Here is a 17,963-nt window from a genome sequence, read left to right as displayed (position 1 = left end):
TCAGACTTTCCAGAATTGCACTGAACGCTGTCAGAGCTGGAATTCAGGAACCCTTGTATCACAACTTATTTGACCATTTTTCTATTGGCCATTCGGTTTTTTCTTCTGTTTGCTGCTAAAAATGGTGTTGTAGTAATAATATGCACCCTATGTGTTAATGTTGTTTTCTGTAGGATAGTAAGAAAATGGGGCCACTCAATCAAGAGCATTGAAAGTGATGCATATTTTAAATTGTAAGGATGTAGTCAAATTAGTTGACAAAAGAGTTTAGCAATTTACATTCCCACCAACCATACATGATTGCCAGTTTCCCAGTGTTCTTGCCAATAGTTGCTGTTTTTAATTTTGGCAATCTGATGGGTGGGAAGAAATGGCGTATTATCTTTAATTTACCTTTTTCAGTTAGTGACGTTGAACATCATGTTTATGCATATGAACCGCCTATTCATTGCTGTTGACCAATTTTACTGGAATTACATTTTTTGCCATTTATAGGAGCAGACTAAATGGAAGTATTAATGTTCTGCTGTCCTGCACAATGAATTTTTCTAGACTTGACTAAAGGTATTTTTTGGCACTCAGAATGTTTAAGTCTATGTAGTCAAACGTTTTTATTCTTTATGATTTGGGGTTCCAGATCTTCCTTCTATCCCAAGACTCTAACATATGCTCCTAAATGTATTTAATCCTCTAGATATTATTCTTCCGTTGAGATTTTTTACCTACTAGGATTTATTTTTGCATAACGTGACGCAGAGGTCAGAATAACTCAGTAGTAAGGCAGATGAAGAGCTAGAATAAAAGCGAATTTAAAAGGAGCGAAGAAGCGATGACTACCTCGTCCCACTCTTGGTATTTACACAAGTACGTTTAAGGTCAGGTCTTGGAAGCATTTCCGGTACAGGTTAAAAGTGAGAGTGACTTATAATGCAGCAAATTTGGCATCCTGTGCTTCCACTGCCTGGAATCCTGCGGTTGATGAGGATACCAATCTAGCAACCTTGGATACAGTTCCTGTCCACTGTTCCATCCCTGCGCAATCTACCTGCCCACTGAGTCAGTCAGTCTTCCGAGAGGGTACTCACACATTCACAACCGAAATAGGCAAAAACTTAAGAGGGGAATCAAAAGCCCAAAGGCAGAAGACTGACAAGAGCGACACAGCTCTGCCCATGCGCACTTCTCAGTGCTGCAAGGCACCCTTAAGCAAATCCCAGCTTCCAGCCGGCAGCGCATGCGCAGGGTCGGTTCCTGCACGCCTTGCGCGTCTAGATAGGTTAGCGCGGGGCGCAGGGGCCTCTGGGAAGATGGCTGGAGTGGCAATGGTGGCTGCGGGTGCCAGGGATCCGTGTTGGAGGTGGGGCTTGACGGCCGTCTCCTTCGGCTTCCACCGTGGCCTCAGGGCGTTACTTGCACGGAGGTCCGACACGGTGCCACTGTTGCTCCCAGGTTAGTGCCCGAAAGGCGGGAGTACAACGCGTTCTTTCGAACACCCCAGCTTTCGTCATTTCTCGTCCAGTGTGTTTTTGGCGCCCTATTTAAAAATGCTTTGTCACCATTCTCAGTTCCCCAGCTCTAGGCGTCTTTGGTAATTCTGGTGAAGGCTGTGAAGAGAGCCGTGGGGCGGCCCCGGGGTATCCTGGACAGCCTCGGCCCTTGCTAGCGTTTTATATGCTGTTTAGTTTTAAGGATTCTGCTCTCTACCTGCTTTCCTGGCGTTAAACGCAAAACAGGAAAAATTAACATGTGCATATAATGCGTTCCATTATTAGTTGCTTTTTCTTTCTTTCTCTCTGCAGGTTTTAAGTGGCGGGGGGCGGGGGAGGATTCCAAATTGTGACTTTGTGAGGTGCTTAGACTTTCCCCCCTTTGACTTGAGGTGATTTACAATTTGAACATTTTCTTTGTAAAAGTGTATAAAGATCAAGCCTGATTTCTAGTTTTGCCTTCTCGATGCCCCTGCTCAGTGAAAACCGTAATTATTACTTGACAAAGAAAACTGAAATTTAAACCAAAAATCAAAGCCCTTGAATATTTTCTTTATCTTGTGTTTGGTTCCTCCCCATTCCCACCCCACCCCCAGTCAGTCATACACACACACTTACTTTAAAATACATATATGTATACATATATATACTTTAAAATACATGTGTATCTCTCTATATAGATAGAGAGAGAGAGAGAGAGAGAGAGAGATCTCCTGTAAATTATACCTTTTTAGTTTTTGGTTTTGTTGTGTCCACAACTTGGCCATTCAGATACACGATTGCTTGGAATGGGAATTGTTGCAGATGCTGTTTGAGTTAAAAAGAAAAATTTAATGGTGTACTTATATTTAATTGAACACAACCAAAAGATGTGTTATATGTTTCTCTAGCAGAGTATACTATGTCATTTTATTAAAGACTGTAACACTCTTATTTATTTAGCAACCAGTCATTGAGTGATTACGCACCAGACTTTGAGCTAATCCTTATTGTGCTAAGAGCATTTATAGATGTAATGTTAATCTGTGCACTTACAATTTACCAAAGGTTAAATAAATTATCATTGTCTCATGGAGACATTCTTGTGTTGGGAAGTAATATTAAGAGAATAGGGAGGATTTTTTAGTGCTGAGCTCAGAAAATGGGAAATGAACATTTTTGCTTATATAATCTGCCAACCAATATACCTGGCTACTAGCCCTGTTTTTCACTGTAAGTTTTAAATTTGGAATATTTCACTATACATTGAAACTTTGAAACAAGCTTCAATGTAAGAGAAATAGCTTTAAGGTCTCAAATTTATTTTTTTTTTAAATGAACTTCTTAAATCCAGAATAAGGGAAACTTTATCAACTCACATAGAAGAGACTGAGAAGTTTTTGTTAGTGCCAGTAAAGTGGAAGTTTTCATGTAGTATAAAATAATAGATTTTGTTGGTCCAGAAAAAAGACTGTAAGGAAATACACAAATTTGATTTCTTTGGAGGGAGGAGGTGGGTTTATATCTGACTTTTTTGTTGTTTTTATAAAAATACTTTTCTCCATTTTTTCAAGATCAAGTATTGATTTTATAGTAGGGAAAGAACTTCAAAAACAGTGACATGGTGTACCTTGTAAGGTTTACCATTTGTGCTGTTGTACTTAAATTACGGTAATATCTGTGTACCCATCACAGAAACCCTAAACGACAAATAAAACAAAGTAATTGTAAAGTCCTATGAGAAATCTTTTTCCAGAATTGATACTATGGTATATTTTTCAAGGTTGCTTGTAAAGGAACTGCTCATTGAATGCACCTCAGCTCGTGGAGAGTCATGATTGGCTAATACCATAACCCACACTTTAGTGGGTGGAGAGAGAGTCAATAAGAAAAGGGGCAGAGCACCACCCCCTTTGGAAATTTTTTCCCCAAGGACTTACCAAACTTGTTTCTCCCTCACCTCACCAGAAAGTAGAGGATGTGAAACTCCTCAAACATTAAAAGAATTAAAAAGAAGACAAAAATTCCACAAAAAGGCTAAAGTTAGTGTAAGTAAATCTGAATGTTGATTGATACTATTTCAGACAGATGGTATAGCAGCAACAGGAAAACATTTTTGATGACTCTCTATCTTATTGCCTTGAAATTTCCACCTCATCATGTATTTTGGAAGAATCAAGATTGGACCTTGCTCAAAGAAGGTACTGATTTTGAAATGATTTTAAAGGATATGCACAGACTTATGATTTTAATACTCCAAGTCTGTTTTTTGTTTTTTTGGTTAAGTGGAAATAGTATTTGACATCAGTTCAACAAGTTAAGAAAGTTAGGATTGAGGGGGGGAAAAAATATATATATATATATAGTTTTCCAAAAGCTGTATTTGCAAACTATGGTTTATATTTTGTGTACTTTGTTTAGTTTGCAGACAAAAGACATCAGTCTCTTTCCTTAGTCGACCAGATCTTCCAAACCTGGCTTATAAGAGGCTAAAAGGCAAAAGTCCAGGAATTATCTTCATCCCTGGCTATATTTCTAATATGAATGGTACAAAAGCAATGGCGATTGAGGAGTTTTGCAAATCTCTAGGTCACGCCTATATAAGGTAGGAATAACACATTACAGAGAAAATATTACTACCATTTAGCATGGCAGCAGAGAATTACTTATGCTCTAACCAATTGAAGCAAATGCCAGCATTTTCATAGACTAATTTGTTTTACTGGTCTGTTAGCTTTCTTGTGATTTAGGGTGTGTGTAAATGCAGCCTTTAAAAGACGTTTGTCAAATGTCTTTGTGCCACACTCACAATGCTGGCAGGAAAGGAAACTAACTTGTTTTAATGGTCTGTAAACTTTATTGTGGTTTAGGGTGCTTGTAAATGCAACCTCTAAAAGACCTGTTTTATATGTCTTTGTGCCACCCTCGCAATGCTGGCAGGAGGTGCTAAGATCTTTAGATACAATAATATGATGGCAAACGAATATACTAGTTGGCTTTCTTGCAATCTCCTGTAGTTATATTGAGGTTTTCCATTAGGGACTTAAGGACTTCTATTTGACCACTGTTTATTACCTTACTTTTTAAAATAATTTAAAAATAATATATGTATTTAGAAGTACGGTAAGTCATTATGTCATCAATAAGTTCTGCGACTTTAAGTGAAATGATGCATAATCAAAGCAGTTTTACCATAGACTAATTGATATAAACAAAAATTTAATCCCTATGTCATCTCATCAATGTTATAATGAAACAACCCTGAACAAAACTTTCGAGGACCTCCTGTATTGTAAAACTCATAGTATGTAATTCACATTTCCTCTGAGTTTTCTCTTTCTCCTCACTCCTGTAATCTGAATATGTACAAGCTTAAATAGGGATATGTGTTGTTAACTAAAACTTGATTCCACAATTCATAATATTTTATGTGGATAATTATTTTAGTAAAATAACGTGTTTATGTTGTTATTAGGTTTGTTTACCTGTAACCGCCTATAACAATCATTTATTCAGTGCCTAATTTGCAAGGATAGTCTGGTTTAATAGAAGGAGCACTGGCCTGGAATTCAGGAAGCGTGGGTTCCAGAATCCAGTCCAGTGATAACTGTGACAGGATGAGTCGGTTTATAAACATTGGGCCTATTTTCCTCATAAAAAACAAAGGAGGTTGGATTAAGGTAATTTCTAAATTCTTTTCCAACACCAACAGCCTAAAAAGAGTAGTTCCACTAACATTTGTACAATAGATCTAGAAAATTGTTTTTAGAAATAAAATAATAAATATAAATAAAAAACTTGCAGACTTCATCTGTTTAAGAAATTAGAAGAGATTATGTCAATTATATGGATTTAGTCTTATTCCTTTTATCAGATTAACTGAATTGTTTTGTTTCCATGCTCAGAACTCTTACAATTCTGTTTTGACTTAACTTGATTCTAAAGACTGGTGTATCTTTTGCAAGTAGACTTTCTAGCTCTGTACTGGGTGTTCTCAGATATAAAACATTGTCATGCCCTTAAAGGATCTTTTCTTGGGGGGGGGGGGGGAACAGGATAAAATATAGATGACAGACTTGGAAGAAATATTAATCAGAATGTGATAGTGTCAAAAGAGCAGTATGCTTAATTGTAGCAGATGAGAGAAAGGAAATTGAGGATTGAAGTGGATAAAAAAGTCTTTATAAAGGAACACTGAAGAATAGTTTGGATTGGGGTAAGAAGGAAGCGCTGTCTAGGAAGGGAACGAGCCTGAACAAGCATCAAGGTAACAGAAATATTTCCACCATTTTTCCTTTTGTCTCTAAAAGATTTTAAATCAATAAACTACCCTTTTACCAGTTCTTGAATTTAAATTGAGGCTGTGAGAGCTATATCCAGTGCCTGTCTCCTATAAGACATATGTGGGTTTTCTGCACTTTGAATACATGTGAAATACATTGTCTTTTAAAGGTATATTAAATAATCATGATGAAATTATAATGCATATTGACTATTAAGTGGTACAGTATTAAAATATAGCCTATGTATAGCTTTATAAACCTTTATAAAATACAGCCCTTTGCTACAAATTTTTGATTTGATCAAGGTTCTTTTTTTGTGTGTGTGCTTTTATCAAAACTCCACTACAATCTAAACACTATTAACTATTGATTGCATTTAGCTTGTTATGAGAGATTTTTATCCTCTATTTTTATTCCAGTTTCTCAGCTTGCTTTTGTTAATGATTTTTGGCTGTAAAATTTGCATCTTGAATGAGGAGATAGTTTCGTATATTATACAAGTAGTACATATGGCTGTATGAAATGTTTTCTTAATATCCTGTCACCATGCATATGATAAAATGAGTCAGAGCTAAGGACTAGTAGCATATTATTTTAGGGCTGGTATTCTATCAATTATTTCTAATAGAATATTCTAATAGAATATTCTAGATTTGGGAATATACCCTAGAGTATTGAGGCTGCTAGGATAGACTTTTTTTACTGTGTTTAAAAGTCCTAAAACTGCCCTGGCTGGTGTGGTTCAGTGGATTGAGCGCCAGCCTGCGAACCAAAGGATCGCTGTTTCGAATCCCAGTCAGGGTACATGCCTGGGTTGCAGGTCAGGTCCCGGGTTGGGGGCGAGCAAGAGGCAACCACATGTTGTTTGTATACCTCTTTTTCTCCTTCCCTTCCTCTTTTTCTAAAAAATAAATAAAATCTTTAAATTTTTTTTTTTAAATCCTAAAATTGCTGAATATGTTTGAATTGTCTATATCTTTTGGTTAGGATTTTTACTTGTAACCTATTAGTGTCACTAAATGGATGTAATTTCCTTTATGAAGGGCCTTTATATACATTCTGCATCTTTACCATGTATTTGGAAGGGAGCTGTAAAAGATGCAAGGAGAAATGTCTGAGTGCCTATCAAGTGCGGGGGGAAGGAGGACTAGTTATTGTCTTTCTCTCCTCTTCTCCCTTGTCTGTCTCCTACATACCCTGGACTGAAGGGAAATAATAATTGTGATCTAGACTTCAGCAGCTTCTTTGCTATACTGTTCCCCAAGAATCCAAAATCATTTCACTATATACCTAAAGAAATTTTTAAATTTCTTTTTCTTCCTCCATCACTTATAAATAAATATCTGTAAGAAAATAAGTATACATTATATATCATCTATATACTCTTATGTGTATATTAAACATACTAGGATTTTATTAGTTTTCTTCAGATTTTATGAAAAACATGAAAACTTTCAATTTGAATAAAGTCATCCTTTTAACTTTTACCTTTCATTCCTATTCATTTAGAATGTATTGTTAATACTTGATGTGTGAAGTTTATATACCTAACCACTATGGAGAATGCAAGGACAAATACGTTTTTTTCATTGAAGATCTTGCAGTTTTAGGAATGATGAGACATATATGCACACAAACTATCTTATAAAGCAGGATGTAATAATTTAATGTGACTGATAAAAATGAATTCTGTAGAAGTTTTGTAGAGATTTTTTTTTTTCCAATTTGGCAAGCCTTTCCAGCAAAATAAAATGCATTTGTACTAAGCTCTGAGAGAGAATGTTAGTAATGAGGGTGATGGGAGAAGATATTTCAGGTGAAGGAAATAGTATGAGGCATGAAGTGGAGACAGAAGACCTGGAGCCTATTTTAGGAACAGCAAGTTGATCAATTTGCCTAAAGTAGTAGTTCCCTTTGATGAAATGATAAAGGTCATTCTGAGGTGACCAAACTATAATCGTCTAAAAACAGCTAAAGTACTAAATTTTTATGTTGTGTGTCAGAGGGAGCCATTGAAGTTAATGCCATATCAATATAATCTTTTAGGAAAAAACCTGACAGTTACAAAGTGGGTCCATTTGAAGAGAAAATAGAGACATAGAGGCACAGTTAGGAGGCTACTGTGATAGGCTGGTTTTAAGATGACAGAGACCTGCACCAAGGTACTAGTTTACCAAATTACAAGGAAAAGAATGAATGTGAGGGGGAAAAAATGAGAGTGAGTGAGAATGGTACAGGGCAGGCAGGACGCTATACCCTGGAAAAACAAACTCAAATAAAACAGCCTGCCCGTGAAGAACTGACATGCTAGTCAGAGAGAGACAGATACTCAAAACTTGATCATAACACACAATATGAAAAGTGTTAATTGAATACATGCAAAAGAAAGTGACTGGTACTAAACAGGCATAAATTGCATACACGTCAAGGAAAGTTTCTCAAAGGAGGTGATACGACTAGGAGTTTGGGTGGGAGCAAGGTGTTCTAGGCAGTGGGACATCACAGAAGGCTCAAAGTTATGAATGGGCGCATCGAGGATTTGGGAGTAATTCAGTACGACTAGGGTTTATGGTAATCTATAGGAGTGGTACTGATACTTACCCTTTAATTGAATTGATACCTTGTGGAGAGGTGAAGTTCACAAATCAGGCGGACTTTGAACCTGGAGAGCTAGGAAGTTGGAAGGAGAAGCAAACTAAGTGGGTGGGCCAGTGATGATGAGTTTGATTCTGGTCTCCTCTTTCCCATCCACTAATTCAGTAAATATGTACTAAGCATTTACCAGGTGCAAGGTACTGATCTAGGCACTGGGAAAGCAGTAGTGGACAAAACAGCCTTTGCTCATACGGGACTTCCATTCTAGTGTGAGAGACAGATCACAAATGAATAATCAGATGTCATACATAATGCCAATAGCAATATTTTCTGTGAAGAAAATGAAACAGGGTAAGGAAGTAGAGAATTATGAAAGCAGCACAATTTTAGATTGAATGATCAGAGAAGACTTCCCTGAGGATGGAACAATTGAGCCCAAGGCCTGAATCAAGTGAGGGAGCTATCTGTGTGGGTATCTGGAGGTAGGTTATTCCATGTGGAGAGAAAAAGCTGATGTAAAACTTCTGCGACAGGAACACGGGTGGTGTTTTCCGTTAGCTCAAGAAGGAAAGTGAGGATACAGTTGGGAGGGAGAGAGCAGTGACGGTTGAGGTCAGAGAGGTAGTGTCAGGGGCCAGCCTGTGGCAAGGACTTTAGATTTTATTTAAAGATTATAGAAAGCCTTTGGGTGGTTTGTGCAAGGCATGATTTTTGTTTTAGAAGGATCACTGACTACAATGTGGGGAGTAAACTATGAGGGTAAAAATTGAAAAGAGGGAATCTTAGTCCTGTCCAGAGAGGAGAGTGATGTGGATCAGGCTGCCTGCAGTGGAGGAGATCAGAGAGTGAGTGGCTCTCAGCGGTATTTGATGGTTTAGCCAATAGGATTTGCTGAAATATATATTGTTTTAATATATTTCAGGCATTGTAGTAATGATGAATGTGCTGTATTCCTTAAAAAAATCAGAGAAGCAAATACATAGATAGATAACTAGATACAGATTTGTATTTTCCCTTTTTTCAGGTTTGATTACTCAGGAGTTGGGAATTCAGATGGTAACTTAGAAGAATGTACAGTGGGAAGATGGAGAAAAGATGTTCTTTCTATAATTGATGACTTAGCTGTAGGACCACAGGTGACTATTTTTGTTAAATATGATGTAATTGTTGATGATAACCTCATGATATTTTAACTGTTCCTTTAGATATGAAAAGTTATTTAAGTGTTTAACAATCAATTTTGATATTTTATTTAAAATTTTGTCATTTTCACCTCATAAAATGTATCATTTTACTTATTTCACAAATCGAATTTTAACTTTATAGTTCTTTATTATAGACTGAGTACTTTAGTAAGAAGTAATCATAATTTTCATTCTACTTTGTGCCAAATATTAAAAGTCTGGGAGCCAAAGGGTATAAAAGAAAAAAAGTATATACATTCTATGAAATTACTCCACTTACAGAAAAGAAAAAGAAATTCCTCTTTAAAACTATACAGGCCCTGCCTGGTGTGGCTCAGTGGACTGAGTGCAGGGCTGTGAACCAAAAGGTCTCCAGTTCAATTCCCAGTCAGGGCACATGCCTGGGTTTTGGGCCAGGTCCCCAGTAGGGTACGCATGAGTGGCAGCCACACATTGATGTTTCTCTCCCTCTTTTTCTCCCTCCCTTCCCTTCTGTCTAAAAATAAATAAAATCTTTTTTAAAAACTATACATATTTTTATTTTTAGATACTAGTTGGATCTAGCCTTGGTGGATGGCTTATGCTTCATGCTGCAATTGCACGGCCACAAAAGGTTGTGGCTCTTATTGGTGTAGCTGCAGCTGTAGATGGCCTGGTGACAAAATTTAATCAGCTTCCTGTTGAGGTAAGTCACAGGCAACCTCAGGTTATATACCTCCTAGCATTCTCCTGCTTCCTCTGTCTCTGAATATTTGTTCATGTGTCATCTTTCCTTTGACTTACATTGGCCCATCTTTTGTCTTAGCTGCTTTTTTATATAACATTTCTTTGCTTTCTTTACTATTTGGTCTCTTGTTTAAGGTTGCTTTTTCTTCAGTCCCTTCAATTCATTCTGTCACATATTTGAGCCATATTAATAAAATAACACTCTAAATTCCTTTTTCTTTTTTTTATTTTTTGAGCAACATTTGCTTTATTAATCACATTTAGTTATTTGGATCATACATCATGATCTCTTCTTATACCTCTTCTTATTTTATGGCATTCGGGAAATAGTACCTATTCTCATGACCATATTAAACTTGATTCATCAATTATGAAACTGTTCTTAGCCTCAGACTCTCTTGGTAGAGTTCTCCAAGTGCATACTGTTAGTCCATCAGAATCAGCACATGGGAGCTGAGATTTGCTATTTCTGGCTTAGACACTTAGTTGACATTCTTTTTTTACTCCAAATTCTCACCTTTAAAAAAAGTGCTTTTTACTATTAGCATGTTCTTCAACAAATTACGGTAGAGGTGAAGTTTCTGAAATAACTGGGAAGGTAATTAGTTTATTTTACTTTATTATTGGATATATGTTGAAGCTCATCAGTTGCCTGCAAGGATAAAAAAGTAGTGAGTAATAGTTGTTTATTTTTGTGTATGTTATTTATTTATTGCAATCACTTGAGTTTTCCTTGGGCGTCTTTTTTTTTTAGGGATCTAAATCTTAACAGTGGGACTAAGATCCTGGCAGGCCTGCAGCCGAGAACATTAAGGAAAGGAAAACAGCCTATAGCAGGGGCTCAAAAAATAGGGTCCCTAGGCCAGCAACAGCATCATCTGACAACATGTTAGAAAGGCATGTTTTTATGGTTCTTGTCCTTTTTCCCTTTTTCATTTGACTTACTAATATTTCACTTAGCATCATACTCTGAAAATTCATATTGTTGCAAAGAACAACATTTTATCTTTTCTTATGGTCGAGTAGTATTCCATTGCATATATACACCACATCTTTATCCAGTCATCCATCGAAGGACACTTAGGTTGTTTCCATGTCTTGGCTACTGTGAATAATGCTGCAGTAAACAGTGAACATAGGGGTACCAACCATATGATATCACTCATATGTGGGATATAAAACAGAAAGCAACAAAGTTAACAAACTCATAGACACAGACAACAGTATGTTACCAGAAGAAAAGGAGGAGGGTGGGTGAAGAGGGTAAAGAGGGGCAAATATATGGTGACGGAAGGAGGCTAGACTTTGAGTGGTGAGCATATAGTGCAGATATACAGGTGACATATTACAGAATTGTATACTTGAAACTTATATAATGTATTAATGAATATCACCACATTGGATTTAATTCAGTAAAAATCAAAAAGCATATTCTTGAGCTTCACCCAAGATCTACTGAATCAAACTGGCAGTGTGGCCCAAGAAGCTGTTCTAACAAGTCCCTCAGGTGAGGTTTGAGAACCACTGCTCCAGAGAGTGAAGGAGCAGGAGGAGAAAAACAAGAAGAAAAGTAGCGTTGAGTTATGGAATGTCATTATCTTTTGTCTCAAGTTCTGCTTTGAACCCAATGCCACATATTATTTGCCCTATGTTTATCCTTAGCTTATATTGTTCTTCCCAGCTCCTTAAGAAATGGCATTCATTTTCCGCACAGTCAGGTTCTCTGTGATTTCCTATCAGGGCTGAAATTGTAAGGCTAATTTCCCTTGCACTTACCTCCTATTTTTTGTCACTTTCTTGGTTGTTTCTTATACATAATTGCTCAATACCCTGATGCTACTAAATTTTTCTACCATTGCATCTTCCTATGTATAAACCTTGGACCTCTTGACTCCATCCTCTTAACTCAGCGGTCTCCATCCTTTTTGGTAGCAGGGACCAGTTTCCTGGAAGACAGTTTTTCTAGGGAGTGGGATGGGGAAGGGGTTGATTCAAGCTCATTTACATTCTAACTCACCTCCTGCTGTGCGGCCTGGTTCCTAACAGGCCAGTTACAGGTCCTCAGCTGGGAGGCTGGGGACCCCTGCTCTAAACTTACTTAATGTAGTGCTTCTCATGGTAAGAAATTATTTCAAGAATATGGCAGATTGGAAAGGAGTTGATTTAACAGGTATTTTCTTTTTCTTTTGGCAATTGGCAAATGACAAGATCTGTGGATGTATGTTTTTATTTGTGTGTGTGGTCACATCACTCAAAGAGGGGATATAGTAGATACCCCCTGAGTGACTGAGAAGACTTACATTCTGAAAATCAGAGCCTATCTCTGCTAATCCTAAATCAGACCAGGAAACAGTTGTTAAGAGAAACACACAGTGCCTTGTTAACTTCAAAGCATGCGTAAGGGAATTGCAGGGACATTAGGACCACTGTCTTTTCCGCCCAAACAGCCAGCCCTAACAGTGTCCAGGAAGCAGAAATGGGATGTTAAGACCAGCGCTTCTCATTGTGTAGGAACTCTTTTAACATACCTCTTAACTCACTCTAATCATTGTCTCCTTTGGACACCAGGGGGTGTCAGATGGCTGTACAGTTTGGAATCCAAGCTTCTCAACCACATTACCTTGATCAGTTTCTTGTTGGAGAAGAATTTATGCATATTGTACATTTTCTCTGGTTAATCCTGTCTTTGCTATTTCTGAAGCACCCCCCCCCCCTTTTTTGAGGATTCAGGATATGTAACATTTTGTAAAGTTTGTTCTCCAAATGAACAATACTCATTCAATTCATTGCAGATAATAGCTACTTGGGCAAGCATACTTAAAATGCAACTGTTATTGTGTCTCAATAGTTAGCCTAATTTACACTTTATCAAATAACCAGTGAAATTAAGTTCTAATTACTGAAATTACAAATTCAGGAGTAATCCTGAGTACTTTGAAGATATCTGAGTATCATTTTTGCTTTAAATATAGATTCATACATTTTATACTTTTTAAAATTTCATTAATTTCAAATCATTTGAGACAGATATTTACAAGTAGAGCTTTCAGATATACAGCTTTCTCACTGAAATCAGGTGATTTCAACCATTCAATTTCACTGAATCAAATCTTTTTGGAATTAAGAAATACATTAAAATGTCTAAATATATATGTATATTATGTGGTATTTATTTTACTGTTTAAATTCTTAGATTGTGTAATACTATTGCATGGGTTAATGCGTAATAAATACTTTTATTTTCCTAATTTTTCCCAATAGGTGAAAAAGGAAATAGAGATGAAAGGCGTCTGGAGCATGCCATCAAAATACAGTGAGGACGGGGCTTACCGCATTCAGTATAGTTGCATTAAAGAAGCTGAACACCACTGCCTGTTACATAGCCCTATCCCTGTGAACTGCCCTATAAGATTGCTCCACGGCATGAAGGACGACATTGTACCTTGGCATACATCCATTCAGGTTGCTGACCGCGTAGTCAGCACAGATGTAGACGTCATCCTTCGAAAGCATAGTGATCACCGCATGAAGGAAAAAGCGGACATTCAACTTCTTGTTTACACTATCGATGACTTAATTGACAAGCTTTCAACTGTAGTTAACTAGAATCACATTGTTAGTTGGTATATAAACTAATGGATCCAGAGATTGGGAGAGGGATAACAAATGGAAGACCCTGATACTTTGGAGGATTTTTTCCTCTTGCCACTGTTTTGTAAATATCACATGAAGTTTTATTTAATGATGTCTTTGCACTTAAGTGATACAAATGGTGAAGAAAGTACAGTTGTCCTTCTGTGTCTTCCAGGGATTGGTTCCAGGACACCCCCAGCTCTTGGATACCAGAATTCAAATATGCTCAAGTCTTATAGGCATAGTATTTGCATATAGCCTACCCACATATTCCTTTATAGGCATAGTATTTGCATTTAATCTACACACATACTCCTGTATACTTTAAATCAATTCTAGATTATAGATTATACCTAATACAATGCAAATGCTATGTAAATAGTTGTTTTGCAATATTGTTTAAGGATCAACTTTCTGGAGTCTTCTTTTTTTATTTTTTTAATTTTTTTTAGTATTTTTTGACCTGTGGTTAGTGGAATCCAGGAATATGGAACCTGCAGACACAGAGGGCTGACTGTACCAGCTGCTGGAGAATTAGAATATCTTCTTCCTTCTGTCCCCGATTCCTTTTTTCATTAATATATTTCCTATTTTTTATTCAAGAGATGTTTAACTTCTAGTGCTTTTGTTAACTGTGCCAGCTTTTAATTGTGGTCTCTCTTTAGAATTATTAATAAAGCTTAAAATTTTTGTATTTTGGTATCATTGTACGTGGAGATCTGTAAAATTCTATCTTTAAAATGCAGTTCACAAAATATAGGAAAATAAACCTGAAATGATGAAGGAAATGTGAAGCATAATAAAGTTCGAAAAATAAAGATAGTACTTTATATATTTGGCTTGTTATACTTGAGCTTAAAATTAAAGTTATCTTTTTTAAAGGCTCAAAACAACAGTACTATAAAGGGGTTATATTCTAACTTTTGGCTTATGTGTATTTGAATGGGGTCATTTCATCTTAAACAATGAGGTAGTTTCATATTCTAAAGCGGGGATTAAGCTTTATATATCATATGCTTACCTACAGAAACATTTCGTTTTTATTAGTATGTGCCATAAGTTTAAGTAGCCAAAAGATTGCCAACAAAATTAGAGGACTTTCAGAAGTGCAAATATAGTAAGAAAATATAAAATATGAATATAAAAGTTTTTCTTTTTAAAATACCTATGCAGTAGTCAGTTTTGGCATTACTGAATTGGTGGTTTTTAGCTTTTAAGTTTGGTTGGACTTTAGCTTGCTTGGGTTATGTCTGTGAAAGTAACACTTAAGTTGATAACATTGAGAAATAACGTTGGGATAAAACTTTTGTGCCAAAGAGTTAACAGAGCCTGACAACTTATCCTCCGAGACCTGCTTACAAGATTGGCCCGTGGCTGGCATCTGGGAACTTGAATTTTAGGAAGGTTCCCACTACTGATAAAAGTGGCTCCCTGCATAAATTGCACAAAGAGTGTGGTTTGTGCTGAACACCTGCTGTCTTAGGAGTCTGGAATTTTGGTAGGTTCCAGGCAGAGGCAGCCTAAGTGACCAGCTCCCAGTGAAAACTCTGGCTCTGAGTCTAAACAAGTTTCCCTGGTGGACAGCGTTTCACATGTGCTGTCTCAACACTGCTGGGATTAAGCTCATCCTGTGTGACTCCACTGAGAGAGAATTCTTCAGAACTTCTGCCTATTTTTCCCAGATTTCACCCCAGTTCCTTTTTCTTTTGTGAATTTTGCTTTGTATCCTTTCACTGTAATAAATGATAGCTGTGAATAGAACTAGGAGTCCCTAGAAGACCTAACAAATCAAACCTGGGAGTGACCTGGCAGATGCCTAACAGGTATGAAACAGATTAACGTCCTAGAAGGCAATAAAACTACAATCTATAAATTATGCTTTATGTCAAATTATTTACAAATAAAAAATGTATGAATTGTCTGCCATAGCACCTGGTGCTAGAGGAGGTTGATAGTGTAGGGCAGGATAGCTATTCCAGGGTCTGGTCTTCCCAGTCACTGCTTGGCATGACTATTACAAAGATTAGAGGGAAAGCTCCCCCATGAGCATCTTCTAGGGTTAAATAGAACTATAATAAAATGTACCATACATGAATTCAGTTTCATGATATATCTGTAGAGGGATTATAGCCTAATGATTAAGGATGGACTATAGAGCTTGGGTTTAACTCCTGGCTCACCATTTACTAGCCCTATGAGAGCATTATACTTGCCCTACCTGAGGTTTTCTCATCTGTAAAATGACAACATAAACCTGCATAATAAAGTGTAAAAATGAACTAATACAAGTAAAACAATGACACACAGGAGTCACCGCCTTTGCGCTTTTATTATGTATGCACAGAGCACAGTCTAGTGAGAAGGTGATGAACACAAGCCATAGGGGTTTAGGAAGGAAAGTGGAGGCAAGAAGTAGAGCTGCTAAAGCTGACCTGGATTGGACCTTCATAATGACCGCAGATTGGAGTGTTAGTTGTGTGGTATCCTTTCAAATGGTTAGAGAAAGTGGGGAGGGGAAAATCTTCACTCTCTAAATTTAGATAGAAAAGGTTTTAAAATTTAGCTTTGTAGAAGGTAACATCACAAGTTCCATATGAGTGTGAATCAGTGAGATTTAGTGTATTCTAGTACATTATTAATTACTTCAGTGTTCTTTATTTTTCCCCAAAGCTCTCTTTTTTTCTTTTTCCAAAAACCACTCCATCCCCTGTATTTAGTGACATGGAAAATACAGAATAGCCAGCAGCCTCTGAGTGCCTTATCCTGCTGAACTCCTTTAAAAGGGATGCGACCCCTCTAAACAACCTCGGCATGTGCAATGGAAAGGGATCGGGCAAGTGCCAATGGATAAAAAGGCCAAGTAAGGCCACATAACATACTGTATTTGCTTTTGCTGCATCTGCTAAGCTTAGAGGCATTTCCAGACAAATCTAAGCAGTATGCTGTTCTCTGAGGAAGCAAGAGAAAGACCTGTGTGGAGGAGAGGAGGAAAGGGCTTTAGGCAAGGCCGAGTTTTGTGAAGGACAGAGAGAGCAAGAACATCACCCACCACATAACCATTCCCAGGGCAATGCCCAAAGAAATAGATCAAATAACCATTAAATCTGGGACTGCTTACAGATGACCAAAACTGAAGAACTTTTATTTCCTGGAGGAAGACAGATGGAATTTAGATACACATTTTTAAGATCCCCATTAAATACAACTCAACAGTAACTTTTTAGTTTAGAACATAATCATGTATGTATAACTTGGTTTGATGAAAAAAATGTGATGATTGGCTATGTTTAGAGAATGTACCTAGAACAAGGCAAGCAATGTTTTTTAACCAAATGTGTCCACACTGGAAATGATTCTTTCCCATTTGGGCTCTCTCTTTTCTTGGGCTTTGAGGGTTTTGCTGACAGATAAACTTTTTTTTTTTTACTAGAAAGATGCTCAAATGTCAGCTTAGGGAGTAAAGCCTTTCCTGGCTCCTCCTCCTTGCTCTCTCTTTCCAAAAAAATTCATGGGTGGGTCCTCTGTGTTCTCTCATGAAAAGCAAACATTCTGTGTGTGCCTTTTGCTAGAACTTACTACTTTGAGATGCTCAGTTTATATGCCAGGTTTCCTCTCCCAAAGTACCGCTGAGGTCAGATGCTTTGACAGTGCTTATCCCCAGGTGTCCCTGACCATCAACCCCTTTTGCTGGCTCCTCCTCCGTACCCACCTTGTAATGTTAATATTTTCTTTCCATTCTGACCATGGAACTTACCTAATGCACCTCAAGTGACCATACCCATGTTCTGGGTTTTAAGTGCTACCTGCATGCATATGATTCAAGTACATTCCTCCATTCTACACTTTTCTCTTGAGTTTCACATACATAAAACCACAGCCTAATGGACTGGGGTGAACCATTGGCCTCCAGCAGTCAGTACAAACCTCATTATCCTTCCCACTTTGTGTACCTCCCTAACTGTGAGTCCCTTTGCAGTAAACGGCACCGCCATTACCCCTGTATACAAGTCACACTTGTGAGTCATCTGACCTTCTCCCTTTCCTTCACCCAAATCAGAACTGATGCTTCTCTTTCC

The 17,963-nt window shown here is 37.3% G+C and overlaps 1 protein-coding gene across 2 annotated transcripts; it reads left to right on the top strand.

Annotated features, from left to right (window-relative positions):
- Nucleotides 1–1,300: 1,300 nt before the first annotated feature.
- Nucleotides 1,301–14,684, top strand: ABHD10 (abhydrolase domain containing 10, depalmitoylase). 2 transcript variants are annotated; one of them, XM_054577314.1, is made up of 6 exons: nucleotides 1,301–1,449; nucleotides 3,551–3,667; nucleotides 3,888–4,071; nucleotides 9,369–9,480; nucleotides 10,076–10,213; nucleotides 13,516–14,684. In XM_054577314.1, the coding sequence occupies exons 1-6, from the start codon at nucleotides 1,308–1,310 to the stop codon at nucleotides 13,858–13,860; spliced, it is 1,038 nt and encodes a 345-aa protein (XP_054433289.1). In that variant the 5' UTR covers nucleotides 1,301–1,307; the 3' UTR covers nucleotides 13,861–14,684. The 2 variants fall into 2 exon arrangements, with proteins under 2 accessions (XP_054433289.1, XP_054433290.1); XM_054577315.1 differs by lacking the exon at nucleotides 3,551–3,667.
- Nucleotides 14,685–17,963: the final 3,279 nt, after the last annotated feature.

Source organism: Pteronotus mesoamericanus, unplaced genomic scaffold, assembly GCF_021234165.1.
Source record: "Pteronotus mesoamericanus isolate MK-2021 breed Mesoamerican mustached bat unplaced genomic scaffold, CSHL_Meso_final contig_42, whole genome shotgun sequence".
NCBI lineage: Eukaryota > Metazoa > Chordata > Mammalia > Chiroptera > Mormoopidae > Pteronotus > Pteronotus mesoamericanus.
This window is presented reverse-complemented; position numbering and strand designations above follow the sequence as displayed.

What these genes read in the sequence shown, in the direction of transcription:
- ABHD10 (XM_054577314.1), top strand. Translation starts at nt 1,308, where the DNA reads ATGGCTGGAGTGGCAATGGTGGCTGCGGGTGCCAGGGATCCGTGTTGG. An exon ending in ACTTAGCTGTAGGACCACAG is followed by an intron (nt 9,481 to 10,075) that starts GTGACTATTTTT and finishes TTTTATTTTTAG; the next exon opens with ATACTAGTTGGATCTAGCCT. An exon ending in TTAATCAGCTTCCTGTTGAG is followed by an intron (nt 10,214 to 13,515) that starts GTAAGTCACAGG and finishes TTTTCCCAATAG; the next exon opens with GTGAAAAAGGAAATAGAGAT.